The sequence below is a fragment of the Gobio gobio genome (assembly GCF_949357685.1).
Source record: "Gobio gobio genome assembly, chromosome: 20".
In the NCBI taxonomy this organism is placed as follows: Eukaryota; Metazoa; Chordata; class Actinopteri; order Cypriniformes; family Gobionidae; genus Gobio; species Gobio gobio.
In genome coordinates, this window is record NC_137113.1 from 15,454,657 (window position 1) to 15,478,185 (window position 23,529).

Consider the following 23,529-nt stretch of genomic DNA (forward strand, 5'->3'; position numbering starts at 1 on the left):
CCTTCAACACAATAAAAAAATCTCCTAAGAAAAGTCATTTGTTTCCATAGGAAACAGTTTATGATAGGATCTACTGCCCTCTATCTGTGGAAAGTGCCATTGAATCCAGGTTAGACGATTATTGAAATGATAAAATTACTTCAGACACGTGCTGTAGCCAAGTAATATTGACAGATTGCTATTGATTCAGAGATGCCATTGCCAAGACGCTGTATTCTGTGCTGTTTGACTGGATTCTTGAACGCATGAATGACTGGTTGATCCCCACAGAGATGGACAGCACCGTTGGCATTGTGGATATTTACGGCTTTGAGGTATCTTGTCCCTCGTTATGACCTTAAATTGACAATTTTACTGTTACTTTTCTGGTTTATTGTCTTTTGCACATTTATAGCTGAAGCATATGTGCATGGCACTGAATTCCCACCTGTTAAGCCTCTTAAATAAATAGGCTATAGTAAGCCTCTTATGAAGTCTGTGGGAGAGAACTGAACAAATGTGTGTTACAGGACTTGAGTGTGAACAGTTTTGAGCAGCTGTGCATAAACTTTGCCAACGAGCAGCTGCAACAGTTTGTGAACAAAGCCCTGGTGGCCCAAGAGCAGGTCAGTTTTTCCTTAGTAATCATATTGACAATTTATTCTCACTTTTCCCCCCTCAACTTTAGAGGCCAAGTATGAAAATATTAGTAGGCTACCCAGAGGAGATTCTGAACCTATTGGACTTGGAAGGGAACAAGTTTTAATATGTATTTACCAATTTAGATACTTAAATATGGCTTGCCAGATAAGAATGGAAATAATGAATACTTCAGGGGACTGAAAAAACAAACAAAACAAAACAAAAGGCTTGCTGGGTGTGTTTGTGTTAGGAGGAATACAGTGCAGAACAGATCCAATGGTATCCAATAGTTCTGGAAGACTCTAATGGCTGTCTGGATCTCATCTCAGCACGGCCGTATGGTATCCTTCGCATCCTGGATGATCAGACTTGCCTTCCTCAAGTAACTTGACATTTCAGCTTCAAACCACAGACATTTCAGTCAATATACTTTTGAATACTCTTATCCTACAGCTCAGTGATGTATTTAGAATGTTTTCGGTCACACTTTAGATTAGGGTCCAATTCTCACTATTAACTATGACTTTTTCCTCAGTAAACTTCTAATTACTGCTTATTAATAATAGCTATTAAGGCAGTTTTAAGGATGTAGAATAATGGTCATGCAGAATAAGGCATTAATATGTGCTTTATATGTACTAATAAACAGTCATTATCCTAGTTAATAGTGAGAATTGCACCCTAAACCAAAGTGTTACCATTTTCTTCTACTTATATGTGTCTAATGTTATTATTAAATATCATAAAACTTGAATTTTCACCAGAATGACCCACTGTTGATTCACATGCAAATTAGTTTCATACTACAATGGATTTACGAGCTGTCTTTGTCCACCATTCTCTTTTCTTTGGCTCTCTCGCCCTCTTTTTTGTCCCAGGCTACAGACCACACGTTCTTGCAGAAATGTCACTATCACCATGGCAACAGTCCCTACTACACCAAGCCCAAAATTCCTCTGCCAGTGTTCACAATATATCACTATGCCGGAGCTGTCACGTACCAGGCAAGCCTGATCTGAGCATTCACAACATTTTGTATTCATGCCACGTGATTGTCCTGACATTTTACCCAGGAATCGCTAATTTTGTTTTTCCTCACCAGGTGCACAACTTTCTAAATAAAAATCACGACCAGTTTCGGCCTGAAGTATTAGAGCTTTTTGCCCGCAGTCGTTTACAGGTAAAATCATCTCATATGTGTTCATGGAAGCTCACTTCACACCTCAGTGATTTGTGATGCGTCAAGATGGCAAGAAACATAGTAATGTGTCCACTATTTTATATTCATGAGACTGTCAACACACCCAGACAAAACAAAAGAGTTAGCAACAACTGATATGATTTATGCAAGCTTTAGGTCTCATTACGTTTTAAACGACCAATGTTTGGTAACAAAAACCTGTAACGGGTAATAGGAGTGTGTTTTCTTGTCTGTGTAGATGGTGTCAGGTCTCTTCCGGAAGGTTCAGGAGCGTCACATTCAACAGAAAGAGCTGGGTAGAGCAAGAGGTTACAGGAACCAGATGTCAACCGTAGCTTCTCACTTCCAGCAGTCACTTCTAGAGCTCACCACTCGTTTAGAGAGGTTGACAAATGTCACAATTATTTATTCTGCAATATTTGGTATGAATGGACTGCTGTGTTTGTTGTGCCCAGGACATTTGGTATTTTTATTCAGTTATGGAGTGGTTCAATGTGAGAATATATACAGATGATTTGATTCTGTCTATTTATTCTTTCTGGGGTTTTTTTAGGTGTAAAACTACATTTATACGATGCTTTAAGCCCAACTATGTTAAGGTAATTTAAGTTGACAAAATAGTGATTCACATATTTTTCAGTGTATGAGTTTATCAAGCACAACTGTATTGTTGGACCTCGGTTTGGTGTTTTTGTGTGGTTTCAGCTTCCAGGGATATTTGATGTAGACTACATAACCACACAGCTGAGGCATGGAGGGATACTGGAGACCATTCACATACGAAAAGAAGGATTTCCGATTCGCATCCCCTTTGCTCTGTTCATGGAGAGGTAGCGCACTATGACAAAATCTATGACATTAAAATACATTATTAGTGGTATATCAGTCATACGACACCATCTTTGTTTATATGGGCCTTTTTTGTTACAGATATAATGATAACTTATATTGTGCAGGTTATTGAGTAGAAGACTGCTATTACTTTTATAAATGATTCAACTCGGTACCCATAACAGCCTAGTGATCATCTAGCAGCCACACAGCAACATAATAAAATCACCCAGAACACCTTAGCAATAGCATATTAATGGCCTAGCAACTACCTACAATGCCCATGCAGCGAGTATAAACTATTTTTTTTACTAATAAAGTTTTCCTAAAAATATTAGCTTACTGTATATGGCAGTCATGAAAAAACCTACAAATATTTTTAAATAATAATATTTAATTGTAATGATATATTTAATTTTTATTACATGTATATATTTGTACACCGATCATGCATAACATTATGACCACTGACCGGTGAAGTGAATAACACTGATTATCTCTTCATCACGGCACCTGTTAGTTATATTATTAGGATATATTAGGCAGGAAGTGAAATTTTTTTCCTCAAAATGGATGTGTTAGAAGCAGGAAAAATGGGCAAGCGTAAGGATTTGAGCGAGTTTGACAGGGGCCAAATTGTGATGGCTAGAGAACTTGGTCAGAGCATCTCCAAGTCTGCAGCTCTTGTGGGGTGTTCCCTGCAGTGGTCAGTATCTATAAAAAGTGGTCCAAGGAAGGAACAGTGGTGAACCGGCGACAGGGCGGCCAAGGCTCATTGATGCACTTGAGGAGCGAAGGCTGGCCCGTGTGGTCCGATCAAACAGGCGAGCTACTGTAGTTTAAATTGCTCCAGAAGTTAATGCTGGTTCTGATAGAAAGGTGTCAGAATACACAGTGCATCGCAGTTTGTTGTGTATGGGGCTGCATAGCTGCAGACCAGTAGTGCCCATGCTGACCCCTGTCCACTGCCAAAAGCGCCAACAGTGGGCACGTGAGCATCAAAACTGGACCACAGAGCAATGGAAAAAGGTGACCTGCTCTGATGAATCACATTTTCTTTTACATCACGTGGATGTCCGGGTGCGTGTGCGTGGCTTATCTGGGGAACACATGGCATCAGGATGCACTATGGGAAGAGGGCAAGCCAGCAGAGGAGGCAGTGTGATGCTTTGGGAAATGTTCTGCTGGGAAACCTTGGGTCCTGCCATCCATGTGGATGTTACTTTGACACGTACCACCTACCTAAGCATTGTTGCAGACCATGTACACCCTTTCATGGAAACGGTATTCCCTGGTGGCTGTAGCCTCTTTCAGCAGGATAATGTATACAGTATACAGGTGCTGGTCATATAATTAGAATATCATCAAAAAGTTGATTTATTTCACTAATTCCATTCAAAAAGTGAAACTTGTATATTATATTCATTCATTACATACAGATTGATCAATTTCAAATGTTTATTTCTTTTAATTTTGATGATTATAACAGACAACTAAGGAAAATCCCAAATTCAGTATCTCATAAAATTAGAATATTACTTAAGACCAATACAAAGAAAGGATTTTTAGAAATCTTGGCCAACTGAAAAGTATGAACATGAAAAGTATGAGCATGTACAGCACTCAATACTTAGTTGGGGCTCCTTTTGCCTGAATTACTGCAGCAATGCGGCGTGGCATGGAGTCGATCAGTCTGTGGCACTGCTCAGGTGTTATAAAAGCCCAGGTTGCTCTGATAGTGGACTTCAGTTTTTGTGCATTGTTGGGTCTGGCATATTGCATCTTCCTCTTTTTTCTATGGGGTTAAGGTCAGGCGAGTTTGCTGGCCAATTAAGAACAGGGATACCATGGTCCTTAAACCAGGTACTGGTTGCTTTGGCACTGTGTGCAGGTGCCAAGTCCTGTTGGAAAATGAAATCTGCAACTCCATAAAGTTGGTCAGCAGTAGGAAGCATGAAGTGCTCTAAAATGTATACGGCTGCGTTGACCTTGGACCTCAGAAAACACAGTGGACCAACACCAGCAGATGACATGGCAACCCAAACCATCACTGACTGTGGAAACTTTACACTGGACCTCAAGCAACATGGATTGTGTGCCTCTCCTCTCTTCCTCCAGACTCTGGGACCCTGATTTCCAAAGGAAATGCAAAATTTACTTTCATCAGAGAACATAACTTTGGACCACTTTTTTTCCTTTTTGTCTTTAGCACAGGCGAGGCGCTTCTGACGCTGTCTGTTGTTCAAGAGTGGCTTGACACAAGGAATGCGACAGCTGAAACCCATGTCTTGCATACGTCTGTGCGTAGTGGTTCTTGAAGCACTGACTCCAGCTGCAGTCCACTCTTTGTGAATCTCCCCCACATTTTTGAATGGGTTTTGTTTCACAATCCGCTCCAGGGTGCGGTTATCCCTATTTCTTGTACACTTTTTTCTACCACATCTTTTCCTTCCCTTCGCCTCACTATTAATGTGCTTGGACACAGAGCTCTGTGAACAGCCAACCTCTTTTGCAATGACCTTTTGTGTCTTGCCCTCCTTGTGCAAGGTGTCAATTGTCGTCTTTTGGACAACTGTCAAGTCAGCAGTCTTCCCCATGATTGTGTAGCGTTTTGGGAGTTCATTTTTAGTCCATCTCTGCAAAACGGACTTCAGGATGGACTAAAATGAACTCCCAAAACGTACTGCCAGATTCTGGAAGATGAATTCTTCAAACAGTGGTACTAGAGGATGTGGTGCTGGTCCTTCAAGAGTCACTCTCAACCTATCTGTCCATAAAGCCTATAAAAAAACCTTCTTCATGTATTTTACAACACTTCAGCTTGTGATTCTTATCTAGTGGGGGTCATTTTTTAGGATTCTTTACCTAACTGAAGTCTCAGATCCTGACACCTTGCGCTTCTGGAGACTCCAGGTAGGTTGCAGCTTTGGAAAATGGTGGCGCTGGAGACTAAAGGGTTCCTGTGTTATCATCCTGGGTTTTCCTTTCTCTGTCTCCCTCTTGTGGTCATTCACGTACGCACTCGCTCATCACGCTCATCCCTACTCATTATCTCTCACAGCTGTTTTCCCTTCCCGATCTATTTCCTCACCTGTTATCTCTTTTGTCTTGATTGTCTCAGCCTCTTAAGTCCCTCTCCGTCTTGGTCTAGTTGTCGGATTATTACTTCTGCAAATGAGAGACGTTGGTTTGTTACCCGATCTTGTCATGTCCCGTCCAGTGTTTGTGCTCATATTGTAACTGTGTGCAGAGTACCTGTGTGGCGCCTGGCTGTTTCTCCCGTGGCCTCCTACAAGGAATCATCACTCTGTCCTCGTGGGATCCTGAGTTGTTTCAGCCTTGTGGCAGTTTCTGTTTAGGCTCTGTTGCCTGACGTTTTGTTCAGTTTTGCTATTTGAGGACTTTTTCCTTTTGTTCCATTAAAGACTGTGAACTGCATCCTCCCTGGTTTCTTCATCCTCCTTTCACATAACAGAATAATCCGACCATAGGGATGGACCAGACGAGTAGCAGTCCTTTTCATACGGCCGTCGAGTTCCAGGGTGCTCTGCTGGGTAAGCACGAGGAGGACCTAGCCGCCACGAGACGTGTTGTGGACTCTCTGACCGCCCAGCTTTCTGACCTGACCCAGCAGCTCCACTATTATCGCCAGGAGGCCACGAGTTCCGCTGGAGGGCGTGATCCGCCTGAACCGCGCATCAACAATCCGCCGTGCTATTTGGGTGAGCCAACACAGTGCCGATCTTTCCTCACACAATGCGAGGTTGTGTTCTCTCTCCAGCCCTTGACTTATGCCAAGGAACGGTCGAGAGTGGCTTACGTGATTTCTCTCCTTGACGGACGGGCTCGAGAGTGGGCTGCGGCTAACTGGGATGCTGAGGCAGACTGTGTCCAGAGGTTTTCTCTTTTCAAGGAAGAGATGATCCGAGTTTTTGATCGCTCTGCTCATGGGGATGAGGCATCTCGTCTTCTGTCCACTCTGCGTCAGGGGAAGAGGTCAGTCACTGATTACTCGATTGAGTTTCGTACTCTGGCTACCACCAGCGGATGGAACGGTCCTGCTCTGCAAGCCCGTTTTCTCGAGGGTCTGTGTTCAGAGGTCAAGGACGAGGTCCTTGCCCGGGAGGTCCCGGAGAACCTTGATTCTCTGATCGAGCTGGCTCTGCGTGTGGAGAGACGGTTCGAGGTGCGACGGAGGGCCCGCAGACTGGAGTCTTCTTTGTTCTCCTCTTCCATACCGAGAGAGTCGTCACATCCTTCGCCCGCGGATCCCGAGCCGATGCAGCTTGGGGGTCTTCGTATTTCCACACGGGAACGTCAGCGCAGGATAATGAATCGCCTGTGCATGTACTGTGCTGCCGCTGATCACTTTGTCTCCAGGTGTCCGGTAAAAGCCAACGCTCGTCAGTAGGCGGAGGGTTACTGACGAGCGCCACTTCATGGGTCTCTCCTTCTAAGTCCTGCACTTCTCTTCCCATTCATCTTCGCTGGCCGGGGTCGTCAGTTTCATGTTCTGCGTTGATTGACTCTGGAGCGGAGGGGAACTTCGTTGATGAGTCATGGGCTCTAGAGCAAGGTATTCCTCTTTCTGACTTACAAGACTCCACCCCCCTGTACGCTCTTGACGGTAGCGCCCTTCCTAGGGTACAGAGGAGAACTGTTCCATTGACGCTTACTGTTTCTGGTAATCATAGAGAGACTATTTCTTTTTTTGTTTTTAGTTCTCCCTATTGCCCAGTTGTTTTAGGCCATCCTTGGCTTGTACTCCACAATCCCCAGTTTAACTGGGCGGAGGGATCTATTTTGTCTTGGAAATTGTCATGTCATGTTGATTGTTTGTCTTCTGCTGTTCCTCCTGTCTCGTCTATTACTGTTTTTCAGGAGGAGCCAGGAGATTTGTCTGGAGTCCCGGAGGAGTATCACGATTTGCGGGAGGTATTCAGTCGTTCTCGGGCCACTTCTCTTCCTCCTCATCGCCCGTATGATTGCGGTATAGATCTTCTCCCGGGGACCACGCCTCCTCGGGGAAGACTATATTCGTTGTCTACTCCCGAACGTAAGGCTCTTGAGAGTTACCTGTCCGATTCGCTTAACGCCGGTACCATCGTTCCCTCTTCTTCTCCTGCGGGAGCTGGTTTCTTCTTCGTTAAGAAGAAAGACGGCTCTCTGCGTCCCTGTATAGACTATCGAGGTCTGAATGACATCACTGTCAAGAACCGTTACCCCTTGCCACTGATGTCATCGGCCTTCGAACTCTTGCAGGGAGCTAAGGTTTTTACTAAGCTCGATTTACGCAACGCCTATCACTTGGTGCGAATCAGGGAGGGGGACGAATGGAAGACCGCGTTTAACACGCCCCTCGGGCACTTTGAATATCGAGTCCTTCCGTTCGGGTTAGTAAACGCTCCCGCTGTCTTTCAAGCCTTAGTCAATGACGTCCTACGGGACATGCTTAACGTATTCGTTTTTGTTTACTTGGACGACATTTTAATTTTTTCACCGTCACTCCAAGTACACATCCAACATGTTCGTCGTGTTCTTCAGCGGCTATTGGAGAATCGTCTTTACGTTAAGGCTGAGAAGTGTTCTTTCCACGCTCCCTCTGTTACGTTTCTGGGCTCGGTCATCTCGGCAGAAGGAGTTAGTATGGACCCGGCTAAGGTTCAGGCAGTTACTGACTGGCCCGTACCCGAGTCTCGCCTAGCGCTACAGCGTTTTCTTGGTTTTGCTAATTTTTACCGTCGTTTTATTTCTGGGTTTAGTCAGGTGGCCGCTCCTCTTACCGCTCTTACCTCTACCAAGTCACAATTTAGGTGGTCAGAGTCGGCACAGGCTGCGTTTGACGCACTAAAATCCCGATTCACCACCGCGCCGATCCTTTTGACCCCCGACTTTTCTAAACAGTTTATCGTTGAGGTCGACGCTTCCGAGGTGGGGGTCGGGGCTGTTCTGTCCCAGCGTTCCGCCGCCGACGGAAAGATACATCCCTGCGCTTTCTTTTCCCATCGGCTCTCTCCCGCTGAGCGTAATTATGACGTTGGAAACCGGGAGCTGCTCGCCATTCGTCTAGCGCTAGGCGAGTGGCGACAGTGGTTGGAGGGATCTCCCGTTCCGTTTTTGGTCTGGACCGATCACCGTAACCTCGAATATATTCGTAAGGCTAAGAGACTCAGCGCCCGTCAAGCCCGTTGGGCTCTGTTCCTTACTCGTTTCGATTTTACCATCTCGTTTCGCCCGGGTACCAAGAACGTCAAGCCGGATGCGTTATCTCGTCTCTTTGATTTATCCTCTTCCTCTGAACCAGAGGAAATTATCCCTTCAGGTCGGGTAGTTGGTACGTCCATTTGGGGAATAGAGAGGCTGGTTAAGCGCTCTCTCGCTCGTGTCACTGTTCCGCGTAATGTTCCTAGGGGACTTCTTTTTGTTCCCGTATCCACGCGACGTGCTGTCCTTCAATGGGGACACACATCTAAATTGACTGCCCATCCAGGCGTTCGGGGCACCCTCTCGTTTATCCGCCAGCGCTTCTGGTGGTCCTCATTGGAGCGTGATGTACGTAGTTTTGTGTCCTCGTGCGTTACGTGCGCGCAGACTAAGGCTGGTAATTCTCCTCCAGCCGGTCTGCTTCGGCCGCTACCGGTGCCTTCACGTCCTTGGTCTCACTTGGCCCTTGACTTTATCACCGGGCTTCCCCCGTCGGCAGGTAATACCGTTATTCTCACGGTGGTAGACCGCTTCTCGAAATCAGCCCATTTTATTCCACTCGCTAAGCTTCCTTCTGCCAAAGAGACCGCCCAGATCCTGGTTGATCAGGTTTTCAGGCTACATGGTCTTCCCTCTGACATAGTGTCGGATAGGGGGCCTCAATTTTCGTCTCAGTTTTGGAAAGAGTTTTGTCGTCTGATTGGGGCATCCGTTAGTCTCTCGTCCGGTTATCATCCCCAGACTAACGGTCAAGCTGAACGAACCAATCAGATCATCGCCCGCATGCTGCGCAGTTTCTCTCACCAGAGTCCCGCGTCCTGGTCCCAGCATCTTTCCTGGGCCGAGTACGCCCATAATTCGCTTCCATCCTCCGTCACCGGACTGTCCCCTTTCCATTGTTGCCTCGGTTACCAGCCGCCGCTGTTTGCTTCCCAGGACTCTGAATCGAACGTTCCTTCCGTACAGTCCTTTATTAGTCGTTGTAAGCGTACCTGGAGAAGAGTGCGGTCCGCCCTTTGTCGAGCTAGAAAGCGCATGACCATTGCCGCTAATAAACGCAGGATTAAAAGCCCTCGCTACGTTTGCGGTCAGAGAGTGTGGTTATCCACTACTAATTTACCTCTCCAGTCCGATTCACGCAAGTTGTCGCCCCGTTTTATCGGACCTTTTCGCATTGCTAAGGTGATTAATCCTGTCGTTGTTAAGCTTCACCTCCCGCCTAAATTACGTCGGATTCATCCTGTGTTTCACGTTTCTTGCGTTAAGCCTGCCATTCGCCCTCCCTCCCGCCCTGTTCAGGGTCCTAGTATTAAGGATATCCCCGTTTTTAGGGTTCGCCGTATTCTGGACATGCGCCGTCGGGGACGTGGTCATCAGTATCTGGTTGACTGGGAGGGATACGGTCCAGAGGAGAGAAGCTGGGTTCCCTCCCGGGACGTCCTGGATCCTTCCCTCATCTCTGATTTCCTCCGGTCTCGGCAGGTGCCCCTAGGAGCGCCGGGTGGCGCTCGTTGAGAGAGGGGTACTGTTATCATCCTGGGTTTTCCTTTCTCTGTCTCCCTCTTGTGGTCATTCACGTACGCACTCGCTCATCACGCTCATCCCTACTCATTATCTCTCACAGCTGTTTTCCCTTCCCGATCTATTTCCTCACCTGTTATCTCTTTTGTCTTGATTGTCTCAGCCTCTTAAGTCCCTCTCCGTCTTGGTCTAGTTGTCGGATTATTACTTCTGCAAATGAGAGACGTTGGTTTGTTACCCGATCTTGTCATGTCCCGTCCAGTGTTTGTGCTCATATTGTAACTGTGTGCAGAGTACCTGTGTGGCGCCTGGCTGTTTCTCCCGTGGCCTCCTACAAGGAATCATCACTCTGTCCTCGTGGGATCCTGAGTTGTTTCAGCCTTGTGGCAGTTTCTGTTTAGGCTCTGTTGCCTGACGTTTTGTTCAGTTTTGCTATTTGAGGACTTTTTCCTTTTGTTCCATTAAAGACTGTGAACTGCATCCTCCCTGGTTTCTTCATCCTCCTTTCACATAACATCCTGATGGTTTCACCCTTAATTCTTCACCTTAATTCTTAATTCTTTTGCAGTTAACAGGTGTCTTTTCTCCGCCACATGTTTTTGTCAGATCCTGCTGACCCAACGAGGATTTCACTGTCCAATGGTCACGCCTTAACTGCAATGTCTAGTATTGCATTAGTATTGCATCCTTCTCATGGGCATTTAATACTTTTTGACTTTTCAGTCTGAGTTAAATCTCTTTTTTGGCTCAATTTATCTGTAAAAGAAAACATGCCTAATAATTCTGCACACCTGAATATAAGGTGATTTTCATTTCCAGCCTTCATGAACAATTATATATCACTTATACATTATTAAATACTAAATCAATAGTAGTTATTAGGATTACTGTGGTTTGGAATTGGTCAAATGTGCCTGGAAAAAAAATATGATCAGAAAATCAACGTGCCTAATAATTCTGCACTCCCTGTATATATATATATATATATATATATATATATATATATATATATATATATATATATATATATATATATATATATATATATATATATATATATATATATATATATATATATATATATATATATATATATATTCATATTTATAATATATTATGCTGTATTATATAATTATTTTCAGTATTTATATTCTGCTTTATAATATTATATACTAATATATAAAGATACAGCTGGAAAAGTCATAGAAACCATTTCATATTTCATTGGTCAAAATGTGTGAGAACCCTGAGTATCAGAATTGATTAAGAAATTGTCCAAAACTACACCTTCGATTCCTCATAATAATTTTATGGGTCCATTTTCTAGCACTGTCTCTTTGTCTAATTTCAGGTATGGTGTGTTATTAGCCCAGAAACCAGAAAACCAGTCTTGTGAAGAGCAAGTAGTGTCTTTACTGGAGAATATAGGAGCAGAGGAAGGCCAGTACCAGCTAGGACTCACTAAGGTACAGTAACATAACTCTTTCCCTCAGTCTGAGTTATTCTGACCATCATGACACAAAAGATCCCACCCTCAAACGATTCCCCTTAATGTGATCGCACACAGGTGTTTATGAAGGAGAGACTGTACCAGCGGGTGGAGGAAAAATGGAGTAGCACCCAAACATGGGCAGCAGTCACCATCCAGAGGAACATCCGTGGCTTCATCTGTCGAAGAAACTTCCGTTTCTTTAAACAAAAGGCTATCGTCATCCAGTCCCACATCAGGGGCCACCAAGCCCGGTATGTGCAGAGATTTCATATTTGATGAACTTTAAAGAGCATGATAAAATAGAAGTTAATATGGTGCTGAATTTGAAACAATGCCACCCTCTTTCTGTTACAGGAAGTACTACAAGAAACTGAAACAGTCCTTCACTCAGTTCTGGGCGGCTATAATGATCACCAGAGACACTATTAAGAGACGTCATTGGAGAGTGAGAGCTTTTATCTTTCCCTTTATCTATTGCTAGCTCTTTCTATTCTTCTCCCTATATGCCCGAGGCTTCTTCTTTGCTTAGTTTGCTCACATATAAAATACATACGCTTCACTATTTCAACTGTTTACCTATATGGCCATTGCTAGGCAACCAAAACAGCTTTATTAAAATGTGACAGCTAATACGATGCAATAAACTCAAGCCTTACTCATCCCATTCATAGTAATGAATTGTTATATCAATAATTTAATTTACTAATGCCAACTGGTTTTATATTTTGATATCTAATGCAATGACAGTCAAATACATTTCAAGTTAGTCATAAGTGTCTCATTGATTACTGCTTCTGGGCTTATTCCTGCCATACATTACGTGTAGGTCAGAGTGTGAACTCATGAGTAACAATGAGTATAATATATTTTCTATCTTTGGAAGGACTTTGAACCCATTTGTATGCTGAGTGATTTTACGAGAAAATTTATGAGATGGTGAAATCAAATGTATTGCTTTTGAAATGGCACCCATAGTTTTCTATTGCATAACCTCTATATGAGAATGATTAAAATGTAATTTTTAATTGAATATTAAAAAATGTGGTGCTTTCCACAGTCTTGTAAAAAAAAAAAGTTCTTTATACTCAGATTCATGTAGCATGTTTGGTCTTTCTAGTGCATCATGGGTCATTTAAGAGTGTTTACACATATTATGACAAATGTCATGGTTAGGTGAGGTAAACTCCACCCACCTACATGCCCTTTCATCTTTGATCTCTCTTTGTCTCTCTCTTTTTCAACTCACTTTCTTTTTCTCATTCCTGCCAAGACCCTCCTAAGCACCACATCTTTTCTGTTTGGATTTCAACTAATTTCATGAGTCAAAGAGCACATTACATGGGGACTGCTACGTTCGTTTTATTATCACCCTAGGTAGGTAGTGTTTAATATTTATCCATATTGCTCATGCTAATAGCAAACAGAACGATTAATGATACAGAGAGAATTCAGGGGGCGGAAAATAAGCAAGAGATTACATCAGTAATATACATGTAAGACTTTAGGATTTGTTTAATGGGATCTTTTAAATGTGCGTCTGAAAGGTTCAGGTTTTTTGCTTTACACTCTCATTTAAAAATGTTATATTTACTTGAGAAGCACAATGACTTAAGATCTTGTTTTCTGAAAAAAAAATTTTTTTTTTAAATAAGAAGAAATATCTGCCTGTGGGGTCAGAAAAGTCCACTTAATTCAAAGAGAAAACAATGTTGTTTTCCTGACCCTGTATTATATTTTAAGATATGTTTTATGCATAAACTCAATTAATTTTAATACATTTTTCAATATTCATTCTTAATATCTTAAAAGGATAGTTCACCCCAAAATAATTTTTTTTGTCATCATTTACTCACCCTCATGTTGTCCCAACCCTGCATGAGTTTCTTTCTTTGTTGAACACAAAAGAAGATATATTTTATAGAATGTTGGTAATCAAAAAGTTGATGATACCCATTGACTTCCATAGTACTGTTTTTTCCTGCTATGGAAGTCAATGGGTGACGTCAACTGTGGTTACAAACATTCTATAGAATATATATTCTTTCACGAGTTCACACTTACATATAATTTATGGAGAGTAAATTTAAATGCGTATTTGGCGTGCTGTCCGGGGTGGAGGGCTTCGAGCTCGGAATTTGGCCCGAACCCAGAGTATGTAAGTGGTTTAGATTTAAAGTGTGGAGAAGGGGTGGTGGAGGGATGCTGATAAACTGTCAATAAACGGAGGCAAGGCAGCTGCATGTATACCTCTTATTGTTGATTAGCTGAGTGCTCTCCACTTGTGTCAATTATCTGAACGTGTTTCTCCCGAACCTTGTTAATAAAACATAATTTTATGTTCAAACAAAAGAAAGAAACTCTTACAGGTTTGGAACAACTTGAGGGTGAGTAAATGATGACAGAATTTTAATTTTAACTATTCCTTTAAGTCAATTTGCTTATTAAGTACAGTGTAAATGTATCTTGACTAAGAATGTTTAGATATTTGTGCAGGGAAACAAAAATCTTGAGGAAAAACAAAAATCTTGAGGATGCCATGTACTATTTTCAATATGTATTTAAATATGTACTTATTATAGTAATTACAATAATGGGTAATAACTAGGTACTAAACCTGGATTTACCCTTAAACCTAACCTTAACCCATGTAGCTACCTTATATTACCCAGTACTTAAGTAAGTACACTGTAAATAGTGCACGTGCTGTAAAATAAATTGCAACCAAGTTATTAAAACTATTAAAGGGTTAGTTCACCCAAAAATCAAAATTAGACCGTGATTTACTCACCCTCAAGTCATCCTAGGTGCATATGACATTCTTCTTTCAGACGAATAAAATCAGAGTTATATTAAAAATGTCCTGGCTCTTCCAAGTTTTATAATGGCAGTGACTTGTTGTGTCATTTTTGAAGTCCATAAAAGTGCATCTATCCATCATATAACTGTTCCACACGGTTCCGGGGGTTAATAAAGGCCTTCTGAAGCGAAGTGGTGCATTTGTGTAAGAAAAATATCCATATTTAAAACTTATTAGTCTAAAATAACTAGCTTCCGGCGGAAAGTTGACTTACACTAAAAGAGTAACCCTCGACCCTATTGAGAAACGAGGTCAAACAAGGTCATATACACCTAGGATGACTTGAAGGTGAGTAAAACATGGTCTAATTTTACTTTTTGGGTGAACTAACCCTTTAAATAACACAAATGGAAGTAATTATGTCAAAATGTTAATTGAGCTTACATTAAAAATTAGATTTCTCAAAATGTAGGTTGACAGCTCCCCATACTCTCTCTCAGCCTTCAAGAAGCGCATCATGGGATGCTTTTAAAGAAATTAATTTGATATTTATCTACAAAAAATTAAAGCATTTCATTAAAATATTTTTTTAAATCAGAAACACAAATTCAGTCCAAACCTTTGACTGCTAGTGAGTTATATTGAAATGATCCACTAAGTTATATAACCTGCTACTTTCAGTTCTGTTTCCTTGTTGCTATCATTGTTTTATACAGTTTGGACTATGTCCTTCTGAGCTGTCATGTACTCTGCTGTCAAATTACTTTGTAGTAATTGTTAAGCATTTTGTGAGTGGCGAGACTGGTTTGAGATGTGTTTGAGATTCTCATTCAGTGAGTTAAGCAGCATTGTGTGGTTATGTTTTCGCTTGTCCAATAGAAGTTCATTTAAGATAAAAAGGTTCAGCGGAAAAAGCAAAGCATATCTAGTGTCAACACCCCACAATACTCACAGATTTATCTACAATATGTGGAAATCAGGCCTTTTTTAAAGGTGTTTGTTTTATCATGGCAACAATGATACAAAACAGAAAAGGCCAATCAAACACAATGATAATACTGATGATAAGATAAAAAATGGATTTGGTGGCTCATATTTCATGTAATTCTTTTGTTTGGGGAGGAGCGAGTCGAGGGAGGGTCTTACTGGTATATAAAAGGAGCCCAGCTGCTAAGAATAGTTCTGTTTACCTTTTCATACGATGCCGTGGACAGGTAGAATCAATGAGTGGAATAACTTTACAGAATAAATGTCTCATTTTTCAGTCAATAAGGAAACACTACAATGGGTAAATGGACAGAGGGTAACTTAATGTTAAACCTTTAAAAATAAAAACACATTTTTGTTTGTATTTTATTAGGAACATAGTGATAGAACCAGAGTGAAGGAAGCAACAAAACCTAGATCTACCTCTTCGGTGATGGTGAGAATACTCTTTTCAATTTTGTTTTGTTTCAACTTCTGTGCTCAATATCTCTGAGCACCTGGTATTTATGATTGTACATACCATATCAATCCGATTTATGGGATTGTACATACTTTTACCAGTCGCAGAGATAAAAGATAATTTTGAAATAATAAAATAATATATTTTTCCTAAAGGATGTGGGAATCTTGGAGATCCCGGCAGAACTGTCGGCCAGATTACGCAGTGCAGCAGGTGAGATCCTTGCTACTTGACCAATAAAACTGCTGAGATTAAGATGAAGTAAAGGTGCTGTATAATTTTGCTCAGTTAAAAGTCTAAGTAATTAGTTCTTAAACTGTTAAAAGGTTTCCATATCAATTTGTATAAATGTGACTAAAATTGACTGATGAAAAGCAACTCTTTTCTTAATGGTTAGACCATGTAAAACTCAAGATCCTGAATGGTGTTTCCTGATTTTGTTAATTGTTAAATTATTCAGCATCTGATTTTGCTGAAATTTGAATTTAAATTTAAATGTTTTTGATAGAAGTCTCTTATGCTCACCAAAGCTGCATTTATTTGATCAAAAACACAGTAAAACTGTAATATTATTGCAATTCATAAGAACTCGGGATTCTTTGATAAATAGAAAGAACTGCATTGCTTTTGGTCAAAAACTGTTTTAGCGACTGCTGATCAAAATAAGTAAAACCATCACGCAATATTTATATTCCATGTTTTTTTAAATACATTTTACAATGATGCCTTTCAGGACGTCCTCAAGGATCAGGGGTGTCTGAAGTATCTCTGCCAAAGGTCAAAGCAGAACACAACCTCTCATTGCCCCTAGACATTGACAGACACCCTTTTTCCCAATATGCCAACACAGTCCTGAAGGTAAGATGTTAATGTGTCATATAGAACTTCCTTCCTACTTTTGTGGTCTTCCACTTCATATTCGATTGTCAGGCATTGAATTTGTTCCATCAATTATCTGTTTTTCTCTCCATTAGGACGGATGGTGCCAACCGCAGGGTTACCCGCTTCATAAGCCTTTGACATCTCTGGACCCTGATGATGCCCGTACAGCTCTAGAAATGTACAAACTGGTCAGTACAATGCCTGAAAACATGTTGACACATACATATAAGAATATGTGTATTGCATTAGTGTTTTAAATGGATCTTTTACCACAGAAGTTCAACATAAACCGTTAACCAGCTATGAAATGTTTTTTTCCTCATCTATGCTCTTCTTTAGATCCTGCGTTTCACGGGTGACTCGGATCTGACTGGCTGGCAAGAGCAGATGTTGGGGAACTACATTGTGGAGAAGAGCCAAACTCGGCCCAGCATGCGAGATGAGATTCTAGCCCAATTGGTCTACCTCACTTGGGATGGAGATAAAGAGGCGAACGCCCTGCGGGGCTGGTTGCTCCTGGCCTGCTGTCTGAGTGCCTTCACACCATCTCCTGCCCTGGAGAAACCCTTGCTCAAGTATGCCTTCAGTTATAGTGTCACAAACCCAAAAGAGTGGTCTTTAGAACAGGAAGATATTTTTTTTTATAAAATCGCATCAGGGATTAGTTCACAGTCATCCTTATTTAACATTCCACATTATCTACCATTTGAGAAATTGTAGTAGGGGGGTACATATTTAAATGCATCTACTTTTCCTTTTATTATAAATGTCAGTTTTTACAAGATATTTCTTTGATCCACTGAGAGAAAGAAGATCTCAGTACTTTTCCATGCTAAAGCACTAACACGTTTAGCCTGTATTAAACTGAAATCTGCACACTGCATTTACTACTACTGTACATATATTCTAAAGTGGAAGGTTATTGGCTTAAATCACTATAGACTGATACAACATTGCCATTGATTTATTATACAAATGAGCATTTCTTAAATTAACTAGACGGATTGTCCCAGATTGAAATCTGATGGAATTAGAAAGTCAAATTCCTAATTGATCAATAGATAAATAGTGTCAGACAGAAATAAAAAATAGTGTGTTTTATGATCGTTAGGTATGTGTCCGACCAGGGTCCAGGGGAGTACCGCTCTCTGTGCCAGCACAAGCTCCTCACATCCCTCCAGCTCCCCTCTCCTGCCTGCAGGCAGCACCCTCCGAGTCAACTTGAGTGGACAGCCAATCAGAGAAAGGGAAAGATGGTTGTGGAGGTCAACACTTTCATTGGTGAGGATTGCAGTTTTCTGTACCTGATAACTGGAGTAACTTAAGCAAAAATACTGGATTCCCAGTTGCACTGTTCATTCCCAAAGAGAAAATTATATTAAATATGTTGTTGTCTGTTTTTATTTTTTTAGAGGAAAGGTTAACTGTGGAGTTGGAGTCTTGGACCACAGGGGAACAACTGGCTTCTTGGCTTCTTAGCTACAGGTAGCCAATATATAAATATCTGTTTTTAATGTCTGTTTTTGTGGGTGAACCCCCCCCCATAAAACAACCAGGTCAAATTTCACTTCCTAATTTTTTTAACAAAGACTTATTTTGTACGATCTTTAAGATATTTTGTCTTGTGACAAAATTGGGCACATTAAGTTAATTAATATATTATAACATTGTAATCAATTCTCAAACAGTTAACCATGTAAAACTCTGTATGTTAAACTAAATTCAAGATTCTGTGTTTCCTGACTTTGTTGAAATTTGAATATATACTAGTGTTCAAAAGTTTGGGGTTGGTAAGAATTTGTAACGTTTTATGAATTAGTAAAATTATTACAAATTAATAAAATTATACATTTAACAATTATAAAATTTAATGTAATATTATTATAATTTTATAATTTTGATATATTGCATGTTCATATATTCATACAACAAAATATTAATGTCATATTTCTTTCTGTCAGAGGTCTGACTGAAGCTCCACGGGGTTGGTCTGTGTCTCTGTTGGCTGGGGAGGGCTGGACCGACCTGGCTGGCTGTGACTTTGTCATGGATCTCCTGGCTGGAGTGGAGGCTGATGTGCCCTTGGGTAACCCTCCTGTTCAAACCGATTACCTCTTTAGTGACACAGGCAACAGGTACGCCTCTGTGGGATTTGTAGCTGACAGTTCAATCAAAGGAGACTGTGAAATTATAATAAAATTCCTTCTTTTAATCCATTTTCTATTGTTGTCAGGATGGCAACCACAGACCTGGATGACTTTATTCCACCTGCTCCCTCTATGCAGGCCCCTGGTCTCCCCTCCTTTGAAGCATCTCCATGGGACACATATGAACCCTCTTCCACATCCCAGAGTGAGTGTCCAACCATTACTAGGAAACAGAGAGTAAATTCTGTGTCATTGCTCTGTTACATAGCTTTGCAGAGGGACGATCAAAGAAATCCAAATGAATGAAAGCTGCAGTATGAGGGTTGGGAGCTGGCTCACCCCGTAGAGTAAATAAAATGACTCTGACTTTATAAAGGACACTCCTGCAACAATCTTTCTTTTAGGATCTGGAGGTCGGCAGATGGATTCTTATGTTGATGACCTCTTTGATCCTGTGTTTGATCAAGGTCCTCCGGTCAGTATTTTCCAGTTCAAATACATAAATATTATTGTGCAGTTCTTTGTCATACTGACAGCTAATTTGACTGCTACATTTTTTTTATTATTTAATAGTAACTGAACAGTATTTCTATTTATTTATAATTTAAAACATATTAAACTTCTTGTAGTAAATTATAAATGAAAAGTGTGCTTGTGCACACTTTAAAATAAAATATTTTTTTATGTTTTTGATTTATTTTATTTATAGAGATTTTTTTTATAGCTTTAAATAGGATAAGTACATAAGCACCGTAGCTTAACCTGTCAGAGCACATGTGATTACCTCTTGCTACATAGATATATTGTTAACATTCATTAAGCCAGCGAAGATTTCATAGCTTTGGCACTTATTAACTCGGAGATCTACTTGTATTGCTTTTTATCTTTGATTACTTATTATCTGCTTTTTTATTGTTTTTTTATTGATAGGACTTTGAACGGATGGCCATGCTGAATCGAAGAATGAGAGGAGGAGGGGGTATGATGCCTAGCATGTACACCGGAGCAGGTACAGTTTGTTTATGTGTTTGATTTGTTTTTAGTGGTCGACCGATGGTCATGCTGATGTTTAGAGTGCTGTGTTATTAATGCTGATAAATGTAGTCCCCGTAAAGTCAAAACTAAACATGTGTTCTGAGTTTCTCACACCACAGATAAATGTGTTATTAACCACCCAGCCAAATTTGAATCATAAAAAAATCCGCCAAGTACATAAAATAGCTTATCAAAATAAGCAGCATTCTCTGCTCTCAAACGCTGGGGGTGTGTCCGCTGTCTGCACCGAAACCACGCTCACTCTAGGGAAAACTGCCGTAGCACACAAGACAACACTCACGTACTGATCACGAGCGTCTATGATCACGACGCACCAGATGTCGGCGGGACGGGAGGATGAAGGTCGGGGCGGGGGGTAGTCGGTTCGGCCCCATTCTGCAGTGGATTATCAGTGAATCCCTGTTGTCTCCGGTGAAAGTTTGTAAAATTATCCGGTGTAAAGTCACTGCAGAGTCAGGTGTCGGTGGTGATCCTCAGCTCTCCATCAAGGTAGCTGTTCACAAAATTAATCCACCTCTTCTTGATCATCGTATTTGTTTTGTAAGCTGTTTTGTAAGTTGTAGACTATAGTCACTTACAGTACTGACAGTAACTCGCGATCGAGCGGGCAAACTGATGCGAATGTGCTCTCTAGTTATGATCGTGTTAGGGGAGGAGCCAGGTTCGGTGGCTCCTGTGCGTCATCGAGCCACTGTTTTAGCCCCGCCCAGAAAATCCTGAACACAGCAACGGTGAAAAACTGTTTAACGGTCTAACTTCTGAATTCAGTACTACATAGTTCACAGTCTTTGTAATGTGTTTTAGCAATACATTTCTAACATTTATAATGTGTTTAGAAACAAATCTCAGAATTGCCTTTACAGGGACTTTAAGAAGATTGCTGAATTGACAGTATTACGCAATATGTATGTATATATTAATACAGTATAAATATAATATAATTATTATTTATATATGTATATATGTCAGAGTTATGCTTAGTTTTGGTTTAGTTTTCTATCATCGCCTGATTGTCGTCATTTGTACCTTCTTCATTGGTGTACTCAAACCGTTACAGAATAACAGATTATTTGTATGTTATACCAGGATTATGGCTCAAGCTGAGCAGTTTATTGCCCTTGCTTCCATTGCTTGAATTTTCACTTCGCTAGATCACTTTGCCAGATTTCTGAACAACAGACCTTGATGATGAGACTTTAAATTATTTTTTCTGGATGGGGCAAATTTTCAATACCCTCGTGACTTACCTGATCTGAAGGAGGAAACATGTAGAGCAGTTCTCCGGTGTCTGCAGTGTGCCTACCCCGAACTAGCCAGAGCCCACCGCAGACGGGGAAGCTTATGCCCACCACGGACCCTGAGCCAGAGCCAATGCCCACTAAGGAGCCTGAGCCTGCAGCCATGTCCGGCCCAGAGCCCGAGCCCCAAAGTAAATTTGACCAGGTGTGTGACGAGTGCTTGATAGACTGGGAAATTGAGGTAATGCTTCCCACCCTGCTCTGCCCTGTACCTTCTGAACCTTCAGCATAATGGCTGTTTCATCATCTTGTATTGAGATGAAGTTATCGTCGCTGATCCCGCCCAGCCTCCCTCTCCCACCTCCACTGCATTATTCAGCAAGTCCATCAGCTCATCGACTTCTCCCCTAACACCATGCTGTGGTGTGGTTAAGCCTCAGGTCTTTCGGTCATCAGCTTCATCCAAGCAAGTAGATCCCTGGCTCCACCTCCAGCCACTGATCCTTTCACTCAACCTTGGTCCGTCTACTTGTCGGCTCCGCCTTGTCTCCTCCCTCCCTCTGCTCCACCAGAGACCGTCGTCCGTCGACACCACCTTTATCAGCCATCACCCTGTCCGAGCCATGGACTTTCAAACCATCCTCTACACCCCTTTATCTCCAGCGGGCTCCTCCTTCCCTCCGGCTATGCGTTGGTCCTCAGTCACTCCCGCTCTGTCTCAGTCCTCAAGTCCCCCAGGTGTCGTCAGCAAAAGCTCCACCATGGCTCTTTCCCCATCGATTCCCTGATCGTTTTCTATCAGTCTTTTTAATCAACTGTTTGCCTGTGTTCCTTTGTTCTCATTTTCCCACCATAATCAGTTACCATGGATATTCATAATCATCACAGCTGTTCATTATGTAGTTCATCACCATGTGTATTTAAGTTCCTCACCTTCACTCATTCTTGGTCCGGTACTGTTAGTGCATTGCACACTGTTTCGAGTTGTTGGCTTATGTTTATTAAAGACTGTTGTTATTTGTACCTTCATCATTGGATTTAAACCGTGACAGTATTAATATATACACTATATTTATACTATTTACTATTCATATTTTATTTAGTTTTCAATTTAATTTTACAAAAATGAACTAAATACAATTCAGAAAATGTGCACTATGCACTATCCACTATCCAATGACAAAATTATTTATCTTGGCACTAGGATTATTTTGTAACTGTACAGTTTACTCTGCCTGTTACCCATCATTTAGGAATGTCAATGCCAATGAATCCTGCCATGGCTGGCTATGCTGCTCCAATGATGCCAAACATGATGCCTGCTACCATGCCTATGATGCAGCCCATGCAACGTAAGCATCCCTGCTGCTCATGTTGTGCTTTCCTAATAGCATCTGTTAAATGCTTACCCTCTTCCTACTGCTTGTTTTGGACGTAGCTATGATGATGCCAACTGCCATGCCACAAGCCATGCCTGCCGCCGCACCGGCTGTCAACACACAGCAAATGGCAGCTCAACAGCAGGCCTTTATCAATCAACAGGCTCAGCTTCTGGTGAGTCCACCGCAAACCACATTTAGAGCAGGTGAAATTAAGGAAATGTTTATTAAAAAAAAAATAATAATAATATATATATATATATATATATATATATATATATATATATATATAAAATATTATATAAATTCTATTTATTTTATATTATATATACTTAATAAACAATATATACTTTTAAATATTAAATAAACCTAGTCATTATATATAGTGTATATACAATATGTATATATATTTAAAACATATTTTTATATAACATAATAATGTTCTCACGTCACATCAATGCTTTCAACATTAAAGGGGTCATAGAATGACATTTTTGTACAAGTTAATATGATTCTTTAGTGTCTAAATGAAAAGTTTGTAATATACTTTAATTAAAAATTCTCATTAGTATTGTAAGAAAACACTCATTTTACCTGGTCAAAACCAGCTTAGTTTTCAGCAAGTCATTTCAGTGTATGTGACTTTAAATGATAATGAGCTTTGCTCACCCCGCCCCCTCTGCTCTGTGGGGCGTTCGGTTCGACCCGACACA

The 23,529-nt window shown here is 41.1% G+C and overlaps 1 protein-coding gene across 1 annotated transcript in view; it reads left to right on the top strand.

Annotated features, from left to right (window-relative positions):
- myo15b (myosin XVB) overlaps positions 1-23,529 on the top strand; it is a gene marked incomplete at its 5' end in the record, with an annotated part of 45,988 nt that overhangs the window by 6,900 nt on the left and 15,559 nt on the right. The window contains 25 exons of the mRNA XM_079845560.1: positions 51-109; positions 191-314; positions 510-605; positions 872-1,003; positions 1,500-1,625; positions 1,724-1,801; positions 2,061-2,206; positions 2,376-2,421; positions 2,528-2,652; positions 11,730-11,844; positions 11,946-12,121; positions 12,225-12,315; positions 16,028-16,090; positions 16,270-16,327; positions 16,848-16,972; positions 17,089-17,184; positions 17,336-17,571; positions 18,108-18,277; positions 18,409-18,481; positions 18,958-19,131; positions 19,230-19,348; positions 19,548-19,618; positions 20,074-20,152; positions 22,691-22,789; positions 22,876-22,991. Of these exons, the coding sequence (XP_079701686.1) occupies positions 51-109; positions 191-314; positions 510-605; positions 872-1,003; positions 1,500-1,625; positions 1,724-1,801; positions 2,061-2,206; positions 2,376-2,421; positions 2,528-2,652; positions 11,730-11,844; positions 11,946-12,121; positions 12,225-12,315; positions 16,028-16,090; positions 16,270-16,327; positions 16,848-16,972; positions 17,089-17,184; positions 17,336-17,571; positions 18,108-18,277; positions 18,409-18,481; positions 18,958-19,131; positions 19,230-19,348; positions 19,548-19,618; positions 20,074-20,152; positions 22,691-22,789; positions 22,876-22,991 (2,793 nt within the window). The remainder of the gene's footprint in view (positions 1-50; positions 110-190; positions 315-509; positions 606-871; positions 1,004-1,499; positions 1,626-1,723; positions 1,802-2,060; positions 2,207-2,375; positions 2,422-2,527; positions 2,653-11,729; positions 11,845-11,945; positions 12,122-12,224; positions 12,316-16,027; positions 16,091-16,269; positions 16,328-16,847; positions 16,973-17,088; positions 17,185-17,335; positions 17,572-18,107; positions 18,278-18,408; positions 18,482-18,957; positions 19,132-19,229; positions 19,349-19,547; positions 19,619-20,073; positions 20,153-22,690; positions 22,790-22,875; positions 22,992-23,529) is intronic.